This window comes from Cervus elaphus, chromosome 20 (assembly GCF_910594005.1).
Source record: "Cervus elaphus chromosome 20, mCerEla1.1, whole genome shotgun sequence".
NCBI lineage: Eukaryota > Metazoa > Chordata > Mammalia > Artiodactyla > Cervidae > Cervus > Cervus elaphus.
In genome coordinates this window covers 68,588,339-68,613,581 of record NC_057834.1, presented here as the reverse complement: position 1 = coordinate 68,613,581, position 25,243 = coordinate 68,588,339, and the positions used below count along the sequence as shown (strand labels likewise).

Below are 25,243 nucleotides of genomic sequence, written 5' to 3'. Positions count from 1 at the left end.
TTCCTAAAATGACAAGTATTACAAAATTTGGCAGAATTTAATCATCTCTTCAAATGCAGTTCTCCCATAATTCCTTCTGTTTTTCTTTCCTTGATGACAAATTTTCTGCACTAATTACATGTCCTTTCCTTGTTCATTGTATTTCCCTCACTCACATCCATTTTTCATTCACATTGCCCCTTTTCAATTTTTTCTGTTTTTGGCCTTTTATTCAAAGCTTCAGAATTGGCATTCTCTTTGTCTTCCTGTGGGTCTGTGTGCTTACTTCAAACTGAACAGAAATAAAAACACAGAATAACTGTAATGTTCTAAATAAATACTGATGCTATGTTTATTATATTCAAAGTTATTATAATAAATATTTATAAAAATGATATTTTCAATGTATACCTGAGGTACTTTTAGATAGAGGATAAAGAATATATTGAAAACCAGCAGTTCGGTCACAACTCCTGCCTCGGCCTTTTCCACATGTATTTACTCTTCATTTTTAAATTACTATTATTTTCAATAACTTTAACTTTCTTAGAATATCCAACTACATTCTATATACATACAAATTCTCTATTGTGAACTCAGTTTTATTTTTCCCCCTTTTTTATTAGTAAAGACATTAACAATAAAATAGGCTCACTTGCTCCAGCTGGTAATTTCTCAGTACTAGTAATATATTATTCCTCTTTTTGTGACATCATAATCATCTATATAGAAGTACCATGTATCTTTGTGTAGAAGCTACTGTTTCCATTAAATTTAATTACCTCCCCCTGTGGTTTTAAATAGAAGTGGCTTCAAAATGAGGGCAGCTTCTATTAAATTTAATTACTTTCCCCTGCTGCTTGCGTGGTAAAAGGGAGGTCAGTAAATGAGAGCAGCTTCTAGACTAAAGTATATGGTAGCTGTGTGCCAGCAATAACAAAACTGTACCCGAACTACCATTCTAGGGAGTTTCACAGGTTTTATCCTTTCTGCTATTTAAAATATTTTCTTTTGCCTTGAGTTAAGCCCCTAATATAATGAGCATTGATAGGAGGAGATATATTTTAAAAATCAATTTTAGTTTCATAGGCTAAATCAAAGTAAATATATTATTTCTATACAAATATATAGAAATCTTGCAGTGGAAATTATTCCACTCCAAGATTCAAGCTCAGAACTTTTAAGATTAACATCATTTGCTGTCGTTTCTCCAGTTGTAAGGATGCTAAGTTTTATTCTTCACACATTTTCAATGTCTAGTAAAAGCCTTCATTGATTCTGATCAGATGGATTTAAAGACTGCTTCCTAAAAGTTATTAAAAAGGTATTAAGTTTGGGGAGATTTCAGGAAAACATTCAGAAATAGGAATGTTAAAAAGAAAAAAATATCAGGTTCATTACAGACTGTTGTATTTGAAAAAAGTTAATCTGTATGCTTTATAACAGTATAAAATTATACATCGGTTTAAAAATACTATGGTATAATCCTATAAAATCTAATAGAATATGAAATTTTAAGTACCTCTTTTTTAATTAAATATTAATTAGGAGAAAATTCTACTCAGTTAAAACACCATTGTACTATTTATTTTTTTATACAAGCAGAATGCAGATGAACAATATTTCAATTCAATCACACAGTTTAGTATAAATATAAAACAAGACACCCCTTAAGCATTTTAAGTAACAAATTAAACATTTACATTTTTTACTGTGCACTGAGGCTTAACATTTATGCAGCTTCAAAACCAAAGTAGAGCCTCAAGGGAAGTCTCTCCACTGACAAATTAATACCTTAGAGAACAGAGCTGAATGGTGGCAATGAACTCATTTGTTCCCCCAATAATGAAGGATGACTTTTTCTTTACCACATCTGTGACTGTTGCCATGGTGACTCAGACTTACCTCATTGCTTCTCGGAGAGCTCCTCGCTCACCAAGAGTCGTGTGCTTGATGTCATCAAAATTATTCTCCAGCTTCTCGCAATTCTGTAACATATTAGAAAAACGCATTAATCCTCCAACATCCCGAGATAAAATTATATCTATGCAATTATGTAAAAACATAATTGATTATATTGATTACAGACTCAAAAAATACGTACACCACTTTAATTGGATAGGATTCATTAAAATTGACAGTGTGAATTCAACAGTAACAAAATAAAAACGTCTTATGATACAGCTGTCACAGAATTCATCTTATCAATTTTCGAAAATTGGATAAATAGGAGAAATGAATATTACATAAAAGTAGTACAACTTCTAGAGTTTTGAAGTTAAAAAATTAGTTCTCTAAAATAATCTAAGTATATCAAAACCAACTGGAATTCAAAAGAAAGCCAATAAAGTTTGAAATGATATTAAACTGGATATGATAAATACTCAGTTCTAAAAAAATTAGTATTTACTGAAAACAGAAAGATAAAGCCCAAGCATAATATAATAATAAAGTTCAAACATCTTGAAATCAAAAATTTTTTAATTGGATCTTTAAATAACACATATATAAACTGTTTACAAATATACATATGTATAAATATTTAAAAATAAATAAGTCCAGTCATTAAAATCAAGTGACACTGTATCAGGCTCTTAGTAATACTGGACTGAATTTTTTAACAGACTTTTAAAAATTTTAATAATATTTTTATATGTAAAACTAACTTAATCTCACACAATCCTAATAAGTTATGAGAACATAATGTACAAGATTAAATTTTAGCCTAAAATGTGCATCCATATGAATCTTTTGGCACATTATATTTCATATATAATTTAGTAGTACTTAGGTAATAAAATAAGTGGACTTAACATTTTAGTTAATTTAAGAAAGAAAAACTAATATAATTTTAAACATCAGTGTGCTCTGTTTAAATTGTAAATAAATATGCTGGATTTTACAAAAACACAGAATTTAGATTAACAATATTCAGTGTGTAAGTATTCGTTGATTTAAAACCCATTTATTTATTCATATATATATATCAATATGACCATGCTTTGATTTTTTTAGATTGGCCAAATTATGGCAAACATTCTTTTTAACACAGAGGCATGTTTTTAATGAAAATCTTGAAAATTCACAAAATTGTACCTAAAATCACTTGAATTGTGAATAGAAGTCCTTCTATGGATATGTAAGTTGCAAATATCTCCTGCCCTGTGTCTTCTTTTCACTTTTTAATAGTATCTTTTCATAAAGAGAATTTCTTATTTTTAAAGAGGCCCAATTTCTTCTTAGATACATATGTCACTTAAAAGTAGACATTTAATTTTCAAATACATGGGTTTTTAAAGTATCTTTGATATGAATTTCTCATTTAAATGCTTTCTTTTCTGCAATCATGCTCTGTGTTTTTTCAGTCTTCAAACTTTATTGAGGGTTTCAACGGCTAAGCCAAAGATCTCTCTTGGTAAATGTCACATTGTACTTGAAAGTATGTGGGTTATTTCCAAATATCTTTTGTATTGATTTCTAACATAATTCCCTGGTGATAAAAGAACAGACTATGTGTGATTTCAATACCTTTACACCATGAAATTTTTGCACCTTGTCCTTCTTTTATGTCCCTGAATATGTTCCAGCATCTATATTTAATCTATGGGAACTTGAATAGAATTTGTATCCTACTGTTGTGTTAAAATTATATAAATCTTAATGATCTCAAATTGGTTCATGGTGCTTTTTAAGTCTACTGTATCCTTTTATGGAGAAGGAAATGGCAACCCACTCCAGTATTCTTGCCTAGAGAATCCCATGGACAGAGAAGCCTGGCAGGCTATAGGCCATGGGGTTGCAAGAGTCGGACACGACTAAGCAACTAAACCAGCACATATCCTTTTACTTTTCTGTATATTGATTCTATTAATTTTTGAGAGTTTGATATTGAAACTCCAATTAAAAATCTTACTTTAGCTACCTAAAAATTAGTTGTAATATATAGTGGAACTATATATAATTTTGTTCTGTATTTTCTAAGCCTCCTGTAAATGTGTTATCATACATTCATAATTCTTAAAAAGCCTAATTTATTATCACTTAGGTTTATGATTAGTGCTATTTTTGTCCTATTTAAGAAATCTTTCATTTTCCTCAAGGTTATAAAGATATTTTCTTATATTTTTTCCACAAAGTTCTATTATTTTCATTTCACATTCAGATGAATAATTCATCTGGAATTGATACTTGTATACAGTATGTAACAAAATCACACCATATAGGTCAGCAATTAGATCAGTACTATTGACTGAAAAGACCATCATTTCCCCCACTTTAATTCATCTTTCCCATAAAGTAAGATACAGTATACATGGGATCTGTTTCTGGAGTCCATAATGGTCAACTGTCTAATTTCCAATTCTTGTGCCAATATCACACTGCTTTAATTACTTATGTCTATAATAAATAAAGAATGCCTTCCTTTACATATGAAAAAAACAGATAATTCAATGTAAAATGGGCAAAAGACTTACATAGACACTATATAACAGAGACTATACAAATAATTAATCTTTTTTTAAAATGCTCAACAGCATTAATTATGAGAAAGATGCAAATTTTAAAAATGATATATCACACACATTTTGGAAGTGTCTAAAATGAAAAAGATAGATGATACAAAAGTGCTTTTGTAGTTTAAAAACTAAACTGCAAATTGTTACAACCACTTTGTAAAGCTCTTTGGTTGCACTTTCAAAAGCTGAACATTCATGTCTGGGAATACACCCAGAACAAATATATATTATAATATGTTCACCTAAAGTCATATACAAGAATATTAATTGTAGCACTACCAAATTTCCCAAAACTGCGAAAAAAAAAAAAAAGTCAAACGCACATAAATAGGGGACATACAAATCAATTGTGCTATATTAACACAATGGAAAATACACAGCAATGAGAATGAACAAACTGACTATGTGGAGTAACATGCATGTATTTCACAAGCATTAAATTAAATGACATACAAAAGAGCACACAGGAAAATTATTCCACTTACATAAAGTTCAAAAATAAACAAACCTATAGTGAATATTCCAAAAATAAGAAAATAATTCCATTTATAAGAACATAAAAAGAATAAAATATTTCTGAATGTTTAACAAAAAAAAAAAAAGCCTAAGACTTGGGTACTGAGGAGTGCAAACATCATGAAAAAATTAAAGGCCACAATCAATGGAAAGGCATCCTATGTTCATGGATTAGAAGACTTACTATTGTTAAGGTGTACTACTCCCTAAATTACTCTAAAGATTTAATGCAATTCCTATCAAAATCCTTGCTGACTTTTTTTTTTTTGGCAGACTTTGATAAGCTGATCCTAAAATTCCTATCAGAATATTAAGAACAAAGAATAGACAAAATCTTCCTAAAATCAGAAGAGCAAAGTTGAAGGACTAATACTTTCTAATTTCAAAAATCACTATAAATCTACAATAATCAAGACATACATCCATACACACACACACACACACACATGTTCATGCCAGCATTACTCACAACAGAAGACAAAAAGTAAAAAAAATTCAAGTCAATAGAAGGATAAATGGATAAAAAATATGGTATGCCAATATAATGATATTCTATTCAGACGTAAAGTTCTGGTACATGATGACCTTTAATAACATTATGCTAAGTGAAAAGGCCAGACATAAAAGGCCACATTGCATCAATTCATTTATATAAAATGTCAGCATAGGAATATCCATAGAGACAGTAAGGAGATTAGTGGTTGCCAGTGGCTGCTGAGAGGGAAGGAATTGCTGCTAATTGTAATGAGGTTTCTTTCCGGGGACGTGAAAGTTTTGATATTAGTGACAATCAGTGTGCAACACTTTGAATATACTAAAAACCGCCGATTTATATACACTTTAAGAGTGAAACTTATGGTGTGTGCATATATCAATAAAGCTGTTATTTTAAAAACGGGCAAAACTAATCAGTTGGAAAGCAGTGTATAGTGACTACAAGAGGCAGAAGAGTCTTCTAGGGCACTGTTCAATTCATTTTGTGAAAATTCATGGACCTGAATACTTAGGATCTGTTTACTTTTCCATATGTGATACTGCAATAAGACACTTTTAGAAGATAGTTTGAATTCTGGTGAAGGAATCATAATGCAACAGTATATCACTACTGTTTTAAAAAAAGGTAGATAAGAAGTTCAAAGTATCTGACATAGTAAATGTCAGCTATCAGCTAATAATAATGAAATAACATTTTATTATTTACTAAAATTCTATAATAAAGATCAAATTCCTATAACTTACCCTGATAAACTTTTGATACCTTCTTAACTAAATTACAGACTTTTTCTCTATACAGTGATAGTCTTAAAGAATAACACATATATGACTATAATTGCAAAGATAAATAACCTAACTATTGAATTAGCTTGGCTTTGAAGAACACTCCCAGAACTTATGAGCTAAAATTTATAGTCTGGGCCTTTAAATTAGAAATCAAACTTTTCCTATCTTTTGCCTAATACTGAAAGTCAAGGGAGAAAAGCGGAGGGGATGTAAATTTTAAACTGTACAGATTATAGTGCCATTTCATATATTCTATGGGAACAATAATATTTTTAAGAAGTTCTACATTTATAGGTGTTCAACGCAGCATTTTTATGACAGTGAAATACTGAGGAGGATTCTAAAATTTAATAATGAAAGAATGGTTAAATAAAGGACTTCAAATTTAAAGGATATTATGCATTAATTACAAATGCTGTTTAGGTGGATATAGTCAATGTATGATATTGAGTACCTTTTTTAAAAAGACACTATTGAACTGAATATGTTGTATGATACAGTCACAATTATGGAAAACAAACAAGCAAAGCCAAAAAAGACTAGCAATGAAACAGTAACTCAGATTATCTCAAAATGTTAAATAAACAAGGACATCTTTTTTACTTATAGTTTTCAATATTTCCCAAGGTTTTTGTTATATGTTTACATTTTTTTTACTTCAAGATAAAAAAATCAAGAGATTTTTTTTAAAGTTTTGGAAGTATTTGTATATTCTATATTGAATATGCTTCGTAAAATAGAATACAACAAAATAATAGATAGCAACAAAAGAAATTTAAGACAGAACTTTACTTTTCTAGTATTTGTTTTTTATATTAAATATGACCTTGACAAAATAAAATTTCTGCCTCTATTTGCCAATGAGTTCATGAAAGTTCTACTATTTCAAATTGTCCAAAGTTTCCAATCAGTTTTATTTTTAAAATCTTGCACTCCCAAAAGAGGTATAAGGATGTACACAAAGCAGTAAAAGAAAATAAAGTCATGTAATGAAATCAGTTACATATATTTCCTATATTTAACCCACTGTGTTCAACTTCTACTCAAATAATGCCACTTGAATGCTACTTAAGTGAATACATAAAAAGACCCAAACATAATTACTAGGGATATAATATTTACAGTGTACTTTTTTAACTTTCATATATTCAAACTTAATAACAGATGACTAGTATCTACTCATGATTCTAAACAGACTTCAAGATACAGTTTTTAGAGTTGCATAATATTCCATTGCATCCATGTGCTATTACTTATTTAGCTAATTCCTTTTTGGTTTGATTTGTTTCTTTGCTAATGCTATTACAAACATAAAACAGGAATAGATGGATGAAAATGAAATACAAGCTTAAAAGTATTAAGAAAAATATTAATATTCATTAACTTGGATTATTCATTCCAAATAATTTCCCATCTAACTCAAACTGTTTTCATGTTAAATATATTCAAAATGCATGACTATGGTAAAGTTAATACTCAAATTCAGGATAACTGATTCTAAATCTCATTCTTGTTGTTTCCCAGTTCAACCACTGATGGGAAACAATGCACGTTTTCTTGGTGGTCATATGATTATACTTATTTTTTTCCAGGTTTTCCAGAAACCAAACACCATCAATTTAAATGAATCACTGCTAAGAGTCTCACATTTAAATCTTAAATTGAAAAAGGTTTCACAACATCTTTCAATAAAACTTTACCAACTCAGTATGGAAAACTGCATCTGTTACTTCCCCACAGGTGGCTTATAAATCAGATGTGGAAATAGACACTTCTATTTCATTGTTATGGTCGTATTTTTAATAAACCACCTACTTTGGATATTTATATACATAAACACACACACATATATACAAATATGTTTGCTAAACAGAGTCATTTAACAGAAATAAATCTTGTACTTTGACAAGGTATTTTTGTTTTGCATGGTTGATTTTCAAGACTATCTTAGAAACTTTGATTTCACCAACAGGGATTAATGAAATCAAATAAAATTATATCTGAATCCCTTTATTTAAAAATAATTTTCTTCAGTTAGGTTACTGTCTTTAAGACATGCTATCTATAGGACATCTGAGATTTACTCATTAAATCTAATGGAAAAGCTAGAAAGTCGCACTACTGTAATTAAGAGAGAATTTTAAGATCTCAATATAGCCATTGAAAGTAACTCCCTAGACCAGAGCAATAACATCCATGGCAAACAAGTCATAGATAACAAATGTTTTAAGGCAGCCTGCTACAAGCATGTGACACGGCAGCTTAGAATCAAAAGCAAACACAGACATAGTTCACAAAAATCTCTTGTCACCTCAATATCCATTTCTCAGTCCCTTGGGAAAAACTGTATAATAAAATGTAAAAAATAAAAAAAAATAGGATTTTATCATTTCTCAGAATTTATAAATCATTCCAAAAGAGTAAACGTTAATCTGATCAATTTTTGGAAAAGGTCAATTCACAGTAAGATCTATGTATAGACAACCATTCAAAAACAGAATTCTTGTGGAAATTTTACTTTTTCAGACTTATATTTTTAAAAATTATGTAGATGGCTTCAGAATCTCCAATGAGTCTAGATGTTAGTACAAAAAAAAGTCTTTGCTGCCTTTCTATGTGGTATGTTAAGAGCATTAAGAAAAAATACTGTTTTGTCTGTTTTTCTTTTAGACCTGACATCCCTCATCACCTTCCTCCTCTTTGCAACCTTCACTGTAATTTTAAACTTTATTTTGGCCACCACTGCTGCAGAGAAACAAGTTTATGAAGGACATTTTAAAAGAAACTAATAAAATTACTAGATTTTGAGATCTTAAAGGCCTCTTCCTACCATAAACAATACAGTGGAAAGCCTACTTGACTGTTTAGTTTTTCCAGCCACAAAGATAGGAGAAAACACTCTGTTGAAGACAGAGAGAGAGAATTGGACACAAAAGCCTAAAGTATCACCTCTGAGCTCATTGTGGCTCCAGGAATTGAGGACAGCCAAAGAACTCAGAGTTGACTGAGAGAGAAAGTGTTCCATAGCATCTGAAGGTATTTCTTCATTTTAATGAAGAGAAGCCTCAAATTTAATGATTTTATCTGGAAGTGGTTAAAATGCCATATTTTGCCATGAAGTACAATGAGAACCCAAAGTGAGTGACAAATACCAGAAATGCAAAGAAGGAACTGTTTCACAATCCCTGAGTCTGTACAAAGATTATTGTGCACCCCCCCCCAAAAAAAGAGGAAATAAGTGAATGCTATAAACATTTAAACAGTCTAATTGTTACCTTCACCAAAAGTACCTCTGAGTCCTGAGGAAATCAAATCCAAGATTTTTTTTTTTTTTTCGAACAATATATGAAAGTACAAAAGAAGAGATACAAGGGTTAAATCTAATTTAGACATATGTCAGTCTTTTTCCAGAATCAAGTTAACATCTCAAGAAACTAACATCTTTATATATTCATTCTCTTCATAAGTAAATTAAGTATCAGTGCCATTAAATGAGGGGCAAAGAGATTCACTGTCATGTCCACTATCAGTTACATTTTCATAAAAGTAGGGACAACTGTAAGTAAAATGGAGCCAACATCCTCCTATCAAAATCTATTCTCAGCCCAGTGCACACAAGTATGTACCTGAGAAAAATCACAAACCTATTTTTAAGTAACAAATAACTTAATATGTTGTTTACTCAAGGATAAAATCTTGTAACTCAGATCAGGACTTGAACCCCATAGTCTTTTAAATGAGATCACACACTTGGTCTTAAGCTTTAATAAAACTCAGGTTCTTAATATCTCATTGCAGAAAGAATTCAGTGAAAGACAATGTGATAGGTAAGAAGCAGATTTATTTAGAGAGAAATACACTCCACAGACAGTGTGGGCCATCTCAGAAGGCAAGAGGGCCCCCAAATATAGCATGGTTAGTTCTTATAGGCTTAATAATTTCATTAGCTAATGAGTGGGAGGATTATTCCAACTACTTTGAAGAAAGGGCAGGGATTTGCCGGAACTGAGCCACTGCCCACTCTCTGACCTTTTCCGGCTGGTCTCAGAACTGCCAGGGCATTGACGGATGTGCCATTTAGCGTGCTAATGTATTACAATGAGCATATAATGAGGCTCAAGCTACACTGGAAGCCAAATAACCACCACGGTGGATATAGTTGGCTTTAACCAGTTTCTGTCATGTCCTATGACTACTCATTGGAAAAGACCCTGATGCTGGGAGGGATTGGGGGCAGGAGGAGAAGGGGATGACAGAGGATGAGATGGCTGGATGGCATCACCAACTCGATGGACATGAGTTGGAGTAAACTCCAGGAGTTGGTGATGGACAGGGAGGCCTGGCATGCTGCGATTCATGGGGTCGCAAAGAGTCAGACACGACTGAGTGACTGAACTGAACTGAACTGATGGCTATGTCATTCTTTCAAACATTGTACCCTGCCCCCTTCCCTCCCGTTTCAATGGAATTTTATATATAAGTGTAGGCTTACCCCAGAACACAATTTCAGGCATAAGTAAGGCATAAGGGACTTTCCAGGATGTAAAACCTTTCAAACAGTTCTGAAAATTACCTTGCCCATGGTTGATGACTGATATTTCCGATTTTTCAAGGGCCTTTTTTATCATTTCCTTTGACCAAGACAAATGCATGAGAAAGCTGCAACCATCACAGCAGAGGCAGGATGGGCCATCAGTTTTGTAGGAAATAAGGAAGGGAAAGGCAAAAGCATATTAAAAGGAAAAGGGGACACACAGAGAAAACGAACAAACTATTCTTCAGATCAGAAAGCACAAGAACGAGAAAAATCAGTGATTAGTAATAAAACACTGGGACAAAAACCAGGCCTATTAGCCTAAACACCATTGAGCAAGTAAGTGGGAACACACAGGAAAAATGGAAGGACATGCAAGTATTGAATTTAGTGCTGACCAGACATCCCATTTGCTACAGTAGGCAAAGGTTATCTCTACTTAATTAGTAGGAAACTGGAAATCCATAGCATCAACCAGGGTAAATGTCACAGTTTTTTTGGCATATGAAAGTGAAAGTGAAAGTGAAGTCGCTCAGTCTTGTCTGACTCTTAGCGACCACATGGACTATAGCCTACCAGGCTCCTCCATCCATGCGACTTTCCAGGCAAGAGTACTGGAGTGGGTTGCCATAAAGTAGCTAACATGAAGGGCTTACTCTGTATTATACACTTTTCTAGGAACTTTACCCTTTTAATCTGCACAAAAATCATTGAGCTGTATACTTTACAAATGAGGAAACAGGTATAGGGAGATTAAGATAACTTGCCTAAGGTCATATAGCTAGTAAGTGATAAAATAGGGATTTGAACCCAGGGAGTCTGTCCTCAAAGCTAGACTCAAATCGCTCAGACTGCTTCAAAAGAGTAAACTGAATAAAGTGAATATAATAAAGTTCTGAATAGGTCTTCCTCTAGTTGTCCATTGTTAAATTTAGATGCTGCACTGGATAGATAATAGTTTACTAGTAAAGTGGGGCATAAGTCCATACACAGTACTGACTGACTTCTTTCTAGATGTGCTATACTTTACAATGTAGAAAAAAAAGGAATCCAATATACTCGTTTAGGCCAAATTAATATCCATAAATATTGTGCATGCAACAGTCTGTATTTGGGTCTGTGACACCACTGTGACAAATATAATGAGCAATTAAATTCCCAAGTGCTCAGATTTTGGCAGCAATTAAAGTGGAAACTAGAAACTAAGGATCAAAAAGAACTGGTTCTGATGGCCTCCTGCCAAATGAATCCCCATGGGTTGAGAGAAGGTCTAAAGTTTCAACTGTGATAAATTTTACAGTGTTTTATATCTCATCTGTTTTAAGGATTGTATAAAACATAACAAAACAAATGAGCAGAATATCAACAGCAACCTTGGGGCAAAGTAATACACAAGAATACCTCTCCATGCTGACAAATTTAAACAAAATCACTGAATTATCTTTACTTAAACTAAACCAAGCAATAATAAATTCAACCAAATATCTACTAATTCACATGCTGGACAGGACAGAAAAGAAGCAAAAAAGTTAGCAAATTACATTATTAAATAAAATAATTGATGGTATTACCATATAATTTAGTTTCTATTAGGACTACATTTCCTTTATGAAATAATCACAATAACCAGAACTAAATAAATTGGATCTAAAATGTATATATTAACATAAATTTTTTTTAATTAGTAAATTAATTTTAATAAATGAGGAAACAGTACTATATTGTTAAGGTCACAGAGAGTTAATGGCACAGCTACTAGAACTTTAGTGTCATACTTACTAAATAACCAAAGCTGAAATTAATCAATTAAATTTCAATTAACAAAAAAGAAATTTGAAAATCTGTTTTTTTAGGCATCATACTAAGCATCAAGGATATAAAGTTGAGTAAGAAAAGACCCTCATATTGATCACAATCCACTGATAATATACTGAGGGGAGAGGAATTAATTCTCCTAGAGCAGAGATGTCTAGGTTCACGACTTCTAAACATGTCTTCCAAGCGATTCCAAATTTTCCAGATTAAGAGGGCTAAGGAGGGGCGAGAGGGAAAGGTAGAAGGGTTGGCTCTAGCCCCAGGCCTTGGCATTACTGTCTACTGGTTATAATCCTTAGGCAGGGCACTTAGTTTATCCTGAGCAAAATATACTTAACCTTCTAGAGCTGTCAGTCTAATTAGATGAGGTAATGTATGCAAAGCACTTAGTACACTGAACAAATAGAAGGTTTTCAATAATTAGAGGAAGCGAAGGAAAAAAATAAAGAGGAGGCAGAGTATCTATGAACCCCACTATAATACTAACAGATCAGATGTTATGAAATGAGGTAGAAAAGAGTGTACTTTTCAAGTTGTTCAAGTGATGCTAACGAGTAATAAAGCAAAATAAATACAGTCTTTATGGGAAAAAAAAAACAAGACTTTTAACTTTTTGATCATAAGATCGCTATGAGAATATAATGAAAAATCAAGATCCATTTCTCTTAAAAAATTGTTGCTGTTTAGTCACTAAGTCGTGTCTGACTCTTTTGTGATCCCATGTGACTACAGCCTGCCAGGTTCCTCTGTCCATGTGATTTCCCAGGCAAGAATACTGGAGTGGGTTGCCATTTCCTTCTCCAGGGGCTCTTTCCTGACCCAGGGATTGAAGCCAAGTGTCCTGCATTGGCAGGCGGGTTCTTTACCACTGAGCCACCAGGAAAGTCCCTTAAAAACTTAAATATTAAAAAAGCAGTCAATGCAGAAGATGTAAGAGAAATGGGTTCAATCCCCGGGTCATGAAGTTCCCCTGTAGGGAGATATGGCAACTCACTCCAGTATTCTTGCCTGGAGAACATGGACAGAGGAGCCTGGCAGGCTACTGGCCGTAGGATTGCAAAGAGTCCAGTACGACAATATGCTATATATACAATTTCAATGACCAATGGATCTCCTGAAGCCCATCTTTGGTCCCATGTCTACATGCACCGAATTTTAACATCAGGAAAGATGATTTTGCAACGGACTTCAGTTCAGTTCAGTTCAGTCCCTCAGTCGTGTCCAACTCTTTGCGACCCTATGAACCACAGCACGCCAGGCCTCCCTGTCCATCACCAACTCCTGGTGTCCACCCAAACCCATGTCCAGTGAGTCGGTGATGCCGTCCAATCATCTCATTCTCTGTCGTCCCCTTCGCCTCCTGCCCTCAATCTTTCCCAGCATCAGCATCTTTTCAAATGAGTCAGCTCTTCATATCAGGTGGCCAAAGTATTGGCGTTTCAGCTTCAACATCAGTCCTCAATGAACATCCAGGTCTGATCTCCTTAGAATGGACTGGTTGGATCTCCTTGCAGTCCAAGGGACTCTCAAGCATCTAAGCAATGGACTTAGATGACATAAAAATGAAAGCTACTATGTTGTCCAAGTAAACTGAGAAGCAAGGGGTCCAATAGCTGACAAGTTTCTATTGTTTGATAATAATGCTTCAGTTCAAGCATTCAAAATATTAATAAAAAATATAATGCAAAAGTCAATCTTGTTCCCAAGCTAACAATGAAAGCAAGTCATTCACTCATTCAAAGTTTATTTAGATTCTAATACACGCCAGATATGTAATAGTCACTGGTCACTGAGGATACAAAGGCTTTTTTTTTTTTAATTACTTTTTTTTCATTTATTTTTATTAGTTGGAGGCTAATTACTTTACAATATTGTAGTGAGTTTTGTCATACATTGACATGAATCAGCCATGGATTTACATGTATTCCCCATCCCGATCCTCCCTCCCACCTCCCTCTCCACCCAATTCCTCTGGGTCTTCCCAGTGCACCAGGCCCAAGCACTTGTCTCATGCACCCAACCTGGGCTGGTGATCTGTTTCACCTTAGATAATATACATGTTTCGATGCTGTTCTCTCAAAACATCCCACCCTCACCTTCTCCCATAGAGTCCAAATGTCTGTTCTATACATCTGTGTCTCTTTTTCTGTTTTGCATATAGGGTTATCATTACCATCTTCCTAAATTCCATATGTATGTGTTAGTATGCTGTAATGGTCTTTATCTTTCTGGCTTACTTCACTCTGTATAATGGGCTCCAGTTTCATCCATCTCACTGGAACTGATTCAAATGCATTCTTTTTAATAGCTGAGTAATATTCCATGGTGTATATGTACCACTGCTTCCTTATCCATTCATCTGCTGATGGGCATCTAGGTTGCTTCCATGTCCTGGCTATTATAAACAGTGCTGCGATGAACATTGGGGTGCGCGTGTCTCTTTCAGATCTGGTTTCCTCGGTATGTATGCCCAGAAGTGGGATTGCTGGGTCATATGGCAGTTCTATTTCCAGTTTTTTAAGAAATCTCCACACTGTTCTCCATAGCGGCTGTACTAGTTTGCATTCCCACCAACAGTGTAAGAGGGTTCCCTTTTCTCCACACCCTCTCCAGCATTTATTGCTTGTAGACTTTTGGATAGCAGCCATCCTGACTGGCGTGTAATGGTACCTCGTTGTGGTTTTAATTTGCATTTCTCTGATGATGAGTGAATTTGTATGGAATTACAAAAAACCTCGAATAGCCAAAGTAATCTTGAGAAAGAAGAATGGAACTGGAGGAATCAACCTGCCTGACTTCAGACTCTACTACAAAGCCACAGTCATCAAGACAGTATGGTACTGGCACAAAGACAGAATATAGATCAATGGAACAAAATAGAAAGCCCAGAGATAAATCCACGTACCTATGAACACCTTATCTTTGACAAAGGAGGCAAGGATATACAATGGAAAAAAGACAACCTCTTTAACAAGTGGTGCTGGGAAAACTGGTCAACCACTTGTAAAAGAATGAAACTAGAACACTTTCTAATACCATACACAAAAATAAACTCAAAATGGATTAAAGATCTAAATATAAGACCAGAAACTATAAAACTCCTAGAGGAGAACATAGGCAAAACACTCTCCGACATGAATCACAGCAGGATCCTCTATGACCCACCTCCCAGAATGTTGGAAATAAAAGCAAAAATAAACAAATGGGACCTAATGAAACTTAAAAGCTTTTGCACAACAAAGGAAACTATAAGCCAGGTGAAAAGACAGCCCTCAGATTGGGAGAAAATAATAGCAAATGAAGCAACAGACAAAGAATTAATCTCAAAAATATACAAGCAACTCCTACAGCTCAATTCCAGAAAAGTAAATGACCCAATCAAAAAATGGGCCAAAGAACTAAACAGACATTTCTCCAAAGAAGACATACAGATGGCTAACAAACACATGAAAAGATACAAAGGCTTTTTAAAAAAACAAAAACCTCTTCATCTAAAAAAACACAGTATCAGTCCAATAAGGAAACTGTTATCAGGCAAGTATGTCCCACATCCAGTGGAAGAATCCTTGCCATACATTAATCACATATTACTGCAATCATTACAAATCTCAGATGACTGGAAGCCAGCAGGACACCATATTTTGAAGGACTCACAGGGGATTATTATCAATAAGGCCACATGTTTTATGCAGTTAATTATAAATTTATACTTCAAAATCTGAACAAGTTAAGTAAAACAGCATACTCTAAGTTATACCACTACAACTCTAAGGCAATTTAACATTGATTAATTTAATTATTTTATTTAGGCAGTAAGGTAAATAGGGAAAAGATAACACCAGTGCCTATGTTTCTCATGTAGTTAGAAATTCCTACGGTCTAAGTTTCTACAAAAAAATGAGTCAATTAGATGAGCTTACTCTTCCAGTAAAATGTTGTTTTAAATCTTGGCACTCATCAAAAAGCCTCAAAACTAACCTCACTGAAGCTCTTTACAGGAGAAGTAGAAAAGTAATAACTATATTCAGATGTTTTAAATTCCAGATGAATATTCTAATACCAATATATGATTTCCAGTTCTAATCAAGAGATTCATATTTCAATAGATAATTGCTTTTCCCTTTGGTATGTCTTAACTAGTCTAATCCTTCCAGTGAACATTAAGACATAATCATATTTAGCTAATGTCATTTCACTAACGGTGGCCAGCTTACAATCGAGGCCTGTCGAGGAGAATTTCATATGAGTAACAGTGAAATGGAATATAATATAGCAAGAGACCAAGGAACTGTGGAAACAGGAAATCTGTTTTTAACTTTCAGGTTTGCAACTACACTGTTTATATGTTCTTAGGAAAATGTTTAACATCTCAATCTGCAAATATTCCCTCATGAAACAAAGATATTAATGAAAGTGATAAAAGTAATGATAAATAATAAAGTGTTGTGAGGATAAATTAAATGAGATCATGTATGTGAAAAGATAAACAAGAAAGTACTGTTCAAATAATGCTATACATTTTTAAATGGACAGAATAAATCTCATTTCCAGGCTCATACACTAAATCACAATGTATTTTCGCTACATCTACCTTAAAGTATTTAAGATTTTAATTCTTATCCATGGTAAGAATTAAGTAATATTTTAGTACTTTCCCAAAGGAAGCAAAAGTTAAAATAAAAACAGTTCTGCAAATCCTACCTGCTAAGCATTAATTCCTATATCTAAAGGAAGTCAACAAAATTCAAGACTGAGTCTATACTCTTTAATCTTAATTTCTTATTCAAATTACCACGCAGTTCTTTACATAACATATGGTTACATTTTGAAAGAATCTCACATGGTTTACAGGATAACCAAATGAAAAAGAGTATCGTTATTTCAATAAATATTGTGGAGTACTATGTGCCAGGCATTGCCAAACTCAAATTGCTATACAGACCTTAATATTTGCTTTCTGGAAGCCACTGTTATTTACTTATTCACTTAATCTTGATCAGAGGAAGGCTTTCAAATAGCAGTTGAAATTCTGCCATCTATCATTTCAACAAGGCATGTTTGCTCACCTTCACGTTCTGTATGAGGACCCATCTCATTTGCTACCAGGCTATATCATTTGCCACTGAGTTTGCTGCAGTCACAGTGCCTCCCTGCTGCTCCTTCTAGACAAAAGCACACTTCTTCCTCAGGGCCTTTGCACATGCCGTTCCCTTTGTCTGAAATGTCCTGCCAAATGTTCACAGAGTTTACACTCTCATCTCATTCAGGTCTCTGTTTAAATGGCACTTCTTTAGAAACATCTTTCCTAACCATTGTCCCTAAAACTGAATCTCTCTCCACTTTCTCTGCCCTTTTCCCTATTTTCTATTCTTCTTCATAGCATTTATTATACCTAATACTATATTACATGTTACTGTATTTTTTAAAAGACTGACTGTATTCATAAAGGCAAACGGCTATTTTTTATTTATAAATATTTTCTGTAGTTATGAAAGCAAGAGGCATTTTTTATTAATTTATTTACTACTGTATTTCCACATAGTAGTTAACCATTAAAGGCTTGTTGAGTGGATGGTCTAGGAACTTTCATATACATGAATCAGACACTAGCTTCAATTAAAAGTGCTAAATGATGTCAGTGAAGGCAGCTAGCTATCTTTCCTCCAAGAGACTTTCCACTGTAGCCTTATCTTGACAAGTCCAAATTTGGTTATTCAGTCTTGGCAAACTAACTGTTAATTTTGTCAGTCATGACAATGAGTTTGCCTTTCTTTTTTTTTTTTTTTTTGAGTTTGCCTTTCTTATTCTATCTCACATTAGCCAAGTTAATAGAAACAGAGATACAAAATTAGAGTGCAAATGCACTCATTTATTACATGAAACTGTTACATGAATGAGACTATTATGATAACATGAGGAGTGAAATTTAACTCTCAGGAAATTCAATATGGAATGGCATATAAAAATCAATGTTCGCTAGTGAGCACAGATTCTAATGAAAAGAAATCAGACTTTCAAAAGTATTATTCATTTCAAAACAGATGGCATAGAGCATTCTTGTATTCCACAAAGAGATCATACCAGTGATGTTACTAGACATGAATAGACACTGCCCTTGTTGAGTTTGCAACTTATCTTATCCTATGATTGTACTAATGGACATTTAAGTAGAGTTAACCTAAACAAGTCGTCATCTGCCAGATGGATTTTGGAATTCTGTAAGATAACTTTTAATATATAGGCTCCTAAGTCACAATAAAATGTTCTGTGTGGTGCCAAAACATAAATAAAAAAGAAAACTATTTGAAAGTCACTATAGTAAGAAAACAAGGACTTCTAATTAGGTGCATAATAACTTGCTAAAATAGGGGTGGGGGGTGAAATAAGAAAGCAAAAAAAAAAAAAAAGGCGAGAAAAAAACTTAATGTACCAGAAACTGATGGTGGTTATAGAATCTGTCTGCTAAGAAGAAGATAAATGCGGGGAAAATTTGAATTATAAATTATAATCTACATTTGTATCATTTTCTCAAAACACTGCCTCAATCCTAGTTCATTTCCAGCACTCTCAACCAGTTCAGACTTATGATACTTACTAAATAGCATGGCTATATAATTTTTTTTTTTTGATGAGTGGCAAAACTCCTTGGCCAAACTGACCTTCCTGTCTTCAGTGATACAGTGGAAGACAGAATGCTACAGAGGAATGGAAGCTATGATCACCATATTTGTCTCCTAAGCTTGAGTGTGTGCATTCATATTTAAACACCTCTTTAGCACTGGAGTGCCTGCAGACCACGGCTCACCATGAATTAGTTCCTTTTTGGCAGTTTCTTGTTGTGATCTTCAAATGAATGACAGAACTTTGTATACCTTCAAATACCCTTCTGGAGGATATTTTGATCCCTGATATGCTACATGAAGCCAACAGGAAAAACCTAATTCCAAGAAGATCAGAACTGTCCCAAAGTTCTATAAGTGTTACATATTTATGAGTTAATTTTCATAAAAAGTATTTCTACCAAATGACAAAATTAAATTCATTTTCTTAATACTAATAAATTCATAGTACCCAGCATTTCATATACTAGTAAGTTCAGAGTACCAAGCGCTACATATACTGACTGATTTGTTATCAAAGAGGATAGCTTAAGGTCTCTGCATTAAAATGATCAACCACATGATCGAACAACTATTTACCTTTGTCATGTTGAAGCTTGAAAATAAACTATTTAATAGTTTTACTAACATTGGTATGCCTCCACTAAAGTAAGTACCACCACTAGAAAGGCACAGACACACAGCTGTTCTATACAGGATACTGTGTGTGCATACATGCTCAGCTGTGTCTAACTCTTCATGATCCCATGGACTGTAGCCTACCAGGTTCCTCTGTCCATGGAATTTTCAAGGCAAGAATTCTAGAGTGGGTTGCCATTTCCTACTCCAGGGGATCTTCCCAATCCAGGAATCAAACTCTCTTCTCTTGTGTCTCCTGCATTAGCAGGCAGATTCTTTACCACTGAGCCAAAGGGAAGCCCATGTACAATAATGGTTTATGGTTTAGTCACTAAGCTGTGTCCGACAGCTGCAACCCCATGGCCTGTAGCCTGCCAGGCTCCTCTGTCCATGGGATTCTCCAGGCAAGAATACTGGAGTGGGCTGTCATTTCCTTTAGGGGTATATAATAATAAGCTTATTCAAAATTAAACATGTTATGTAATCTGGAGGCTTTAGAATTAAATAATCCCTTGTCCTTGTGAAGTTTATCTCTGAAGCAGTGAGTGATCTTCTGTCTATGAACACAATAGGTGTATCTGGGTAGATGAGGAAAACTCTGAGGTCAGGGTTGATGGTATTGGGGGGGTGGATTAACTCCATTGTTACTATTCTGGAATCAATGGTGATTTTCTACATCTCAAAGACAATTTTAGATAGTTAAGCTTTTCACATGGAGGATTATTTTTAGAAATAACATCTACTTTAAAGAATTGTAAATAATGCTCTCATTTACTGAATCTAATATGCTTATTCATGCACTAATTAATTACATAGAAAACACATGATTCTCAGTGTTTAGCATTTAATCTCTAATATGTTTAATTTGGTCAAAATCTATAGACGTTTACAAAAATCTACAGACCATATGGCTGTGTAAAGTAAAGCATGATGTATTATAACAGTACCATATGGAGAACACAAAATGTAAAGTTGGACATCAGGTAAACTCAAGAGATGTAAACACTCTTTTCTCCAGTGCTGACAAGGACCAGTTACTTTAAAATTCTATTAGCAAATAATTAAAAGCTGCCTATGTATCATTTTAAACTATCTCAATTCTCTTGTTTGGAATAAAACCTCTTGAGATCAGAGCAAAGTAAGTCATTAAACAGGAAGGAGAAATTCAGTAGATGGAAGTGCTGGAAATGAACAATCTTCAGTGCATCAAAAATTTTAAATGAACATTACAAAGAAAAATATTCAATCCAATTCTACATAAGTCTCCATAAACAGCACCTAAATTGATAAACTGAGTTTTGCTTATATATAGCTAAGATTCCTCTATGGACACGAAATGCCTGGTGCTAGATAGATATCAAACAAACAAACAAAAGACCCTAAGACAGTATTTCTAATCATTTATCCTTAAAAGCACATGTGCATTTTAAATATGTAAGAAAAGATTAATAGAATCATTTAAGTTCTTGCATTAAGTTAAAATTCAGAAAAGCAATCATTTTTAAGTCACAAAGATAAAACCTTCTAACATCCTTTTGGTTTTGAAGAAATAAAGGCTTTTACTTGACAGTTACTTACATAAATTTGTATCAAAAAGAGAAGTTGGCAGAGACTTCTAAATTCATAACAATTGTCTATTAGTCTGTTTTTAATAATTTTTCGTTGGCATGTAATCCTCTTTAATTAGATTCCACTCTCTGTTGTTTCAAGACTCCATAAACTGGTGTCTTATATACCAGCTGCTAAAGCAGGAGTTACTGTCTAAATGATATTCACAATGAGTATTTAGAAGGTTTACAATTATACCCTTGCTAATAAATTGTGCTATTTTCCCCAACAATTTTAAGTGCTAATCTTCAGAAGGCATTTTAAAATTAGCTAAAATTCTGTCAAGAGATTTACAAAAATTGTTAGCATGAAGATAATTATGTCACAGTCCTTGGACTCCATCTCTGATTGTGTGCATAAATCAGAAAATGTCAGCTGTGTTTTCCCTTAATAATTATCCTTGCAGCAATATATTATAGTCTAAATTCCTATTATAATCTTTGTTTCTGGTTTCTAAAACATCAGACAATTATTTCAAAAGTTTGGAACTGATTAAATAATTTATATTCCCCAGAAAATAAGTGATTACCAGTCCTAAAATTTTAAGTATCAGTAGTAAGTAGATCAATATGGAAAGTATAAATTCAGCATAAATTCCATCCTCAGGAACTAAGCACTTGAATGTGATAACAGTTTTTTTTTTTTAAATACCAATTAGGTAAAATTCTAACACAGCAGATAACAGGCACATAGAGGTATAGAGTTGAATTGAAATTCTAAGTCATATATCCTTTTTTATTTCAACACCAGAGACATATGAAAGACAGTAATTTTGTATCTGAAATATGTATCAAGTTTCTATCATCTGTCTGTGTATGATTTTTCTATTTTTTTGTAAAAAATATAACCTTCATTTCACAAGGTATAAAATGAAAAATAAATCCCTCATTTTCTTCCAATAACTACAAATTACATGTGTGTTTTAATTTTTTTAATTAAACAAATGAGACCAAAAGATGAAGTTTTAAGAACTAAACCAAAGTCTTAGATAGTAATCATTACATTTAATTAATGGCTAATACCAGAGAGTTGTTTTAGTACATCTCTCACCATATCAAGCATTTCAGAATTAGAAACATAAAAGTTAAAATTCTCTGAATACATCAATGCTATAACTTCCCAAAATGACTTGATGTAATAGTAGTTAAAGTCATGCAGCTGAAAGTTGTGAGTATTGAAAGACTAATGAAAAGGGGATATCTTTTCCTGGAACATAAACTATATGAATGATATCTTGGAAAAATGTTTGGAAATTCTGCCAGTCAAACTAGAACCAATAGTGCCACATTTTCCATGTTATTCAATATTATGTCCTTTCCATGAAATCTCAAAGTGGAAAAAATGTTAATTGGTAAACATTGGGAATTGAGTATTATTACTGAATTTAAATTTATAAACCCTGCAGCCACATCAGATTAACAGGACCATTGCTAGCCCAAAGAATGTAGGAGCTAGAACCAGTGATTTCATGATTCAATTTCCTAAAAAATAAATTTATAACTTTAGATACCAGGCTTTTTTCTTCATCAATTAAGCCAACCAACAGACAAAACTCTTTCCCACAAAATACATCAACATCTTCCTTAAAAATGTTTAGTAATACACATTATTAAGATAGAGGAAAGGAGGAGGGCGACAGACGATGATTGGATGGCATCATCAACTCAATGGACATGAGTTTGAGCAAACTCCAGGGAATAATGAGGGACAGGGAAGCCTAGTGTGGGGTAGTCCAGGGACTCAGAAAGAGTTGGACATGACTGAGCGAATTAACAATTATCATGCCTCAGTTCTTTCTCAGTATTCTCCTCAATAAAAAAAACATGCTGTACATAAATGAATTTGTATCTTTAAGTTTAATATTACTTTACTTTCAAATGTTATTAATAATTAGATGTTCAATTGAAAAAGTAATATATGCTTCTTGTAAAATTTTTTAAAATAGTTATATAAAAATTAATAATTTCCAACCCTATACTAACATCTATTGTAATTCTCTGTACTAGCCGTTTTAAGCACAATTACTATCTTTCTATAGAGTTTTTCATGCTCACAGAAACCTATACTTGATGTTGTAGTTTTTTTTCTGTGTGTGGAGAGTACTCTTCAATGGAGTCCACCTTTTTAAAAAGTCAGTAATTTTTTTTTTCACATAACATGAATATGTAGATCTCCTACCAGATCAATAAACATGTTTCTAAAATTCCAAAAACTACATCATATTTCATAATTTTAATAATTTTATTAATAAGAGAAATGTAACTTTTATCCTGGTATCTTATTGCTACAAATATATACCACTGTAAAAGAGTGATGATGGCAATTTTTCTTATTGTGGGATAAATGTCTTCATAATGGAAATGTTAGGACTTATTTTCATTTTAATATACATAACTAGATTTTTCACCAAAATTTGTACCAATTCACAACTCACTGGCAGTATATGAAAGTGTGTCGTTACCTGAAACTTTGTTAATCCTGGATATTATTAATTTCCTATATGTTTCCCAACTTGAGACTGGAAATCATTTCACATTTACCTGACACATGAGCATCTTTTCATGTGTTTACTTGTTGTTTATATTTTCTTTTGTAGATATTACCTATCCGTATCCTTTGACGTTTTTCTTCACCACTTATGTTATAAACATATTCCCAGATAATTGCTTATCTTTGATTGTTAGGATACATTTTTCCACACAATCATTCTCTGTTATTTGTTGCTTGTTTTTCAAGTAATATTAAAAATAATGACAAAAAAAATGAAGATATCTATAAGATGAAGCTAAAATGGATTTTTAGAAAAAATTTTATAGCATTAAAGAAATAACATGGGAAACAATCATAATCATTGATAATTATAAAGTATTTAAAATAATTCATAACAGAGAAGAGAAAAGAGAATCCCTCCCCACTGTCTGATGAAATGGGAATAAATTTTTGAAGCCCAACACTGCAATATTTTGGCTGGATCTGCTTTGGGTCAGAAGGAAGCATTGAAGAAGAAAATAGGCTTGTTATTTATGTTTAAACCATAACAATTATATATTCAAAAAACATCTAAGTAACTAGTTGGGAGTAGAGATTAGCCAAATACTGTATTTTTCTTGAATGAAAGCATGAACATCACTAATTTCCTTATTTTTCCATGTTTACCACTTCACCCTTTTATTTATGATGATGTGTTCATTTTCCAAACATTAAAGATAAAATAATCAGTTAAGAAAATTTCAGAAGACTATTTGAATTTTCTCCTTTTATTTTTCTATTATTATTTTAAAATATTGTATTAATTAGAAAAAATAAATGGGGTTGTGTGTACAGTGATGCCAAATCCATGAAAGGTAAGAAGATTCATATGCATCTGGGCTATGCCACTCTGAATGTTCGAGGAGTTATAGCCTCATTCTCAGTTTATACTTTGCCTCCAAAACTTTGCTTCTTTTTCTTGACTGGCTTAAGCAGTAAAATAGCTATTAATAGTTTTAGTCATTTAAAAGCTTGAAGGAGCAATAGCATATTTTTTGATAATTTTTAATGAAATAGATAAGAATGTGTATAGCCAGCTTTCTCTGGTGCTCTTCACTGGAGACAAGTGTTGCTTCAAGAATTTTTCTTCATGAAGGAAAAATGCTGCTCTATCAGAGGTTAAAAACTGAAATAAGGTAAATCGACTTGAATACACTATTCACTCTGATGTGAACATTTGCAAATTTGGCTTATTTAAACACTCTTACAAGTGTGGACATGATTCA

General features: G+C 33.1%; 1 protein-coding gene across 2 annotated transcripts in view; it reads right to left on the bottom strand.

The window, feature by feature from the left end:
- Positions 1-25,243, bottom strand: part of DPYD (dihydropyrimidine dehydrogenase) — an 880,709-nt gene that overhangs the window by 759,158 nt on the left and 96,308 nt on the right. For both annotated transcript variants that reach the window (XM_043876118.1, XM_043876119.1), the window contains exon 3: positions 1,885-1,967. In XM_043876118.1, the coding sequence (XP_043732053.1) occupies positions 1,885-1,967 (83 nt within the window). The remainder of the gene's footprint in view (positions 1-1,884; positions 1,968-25,243) is intronic.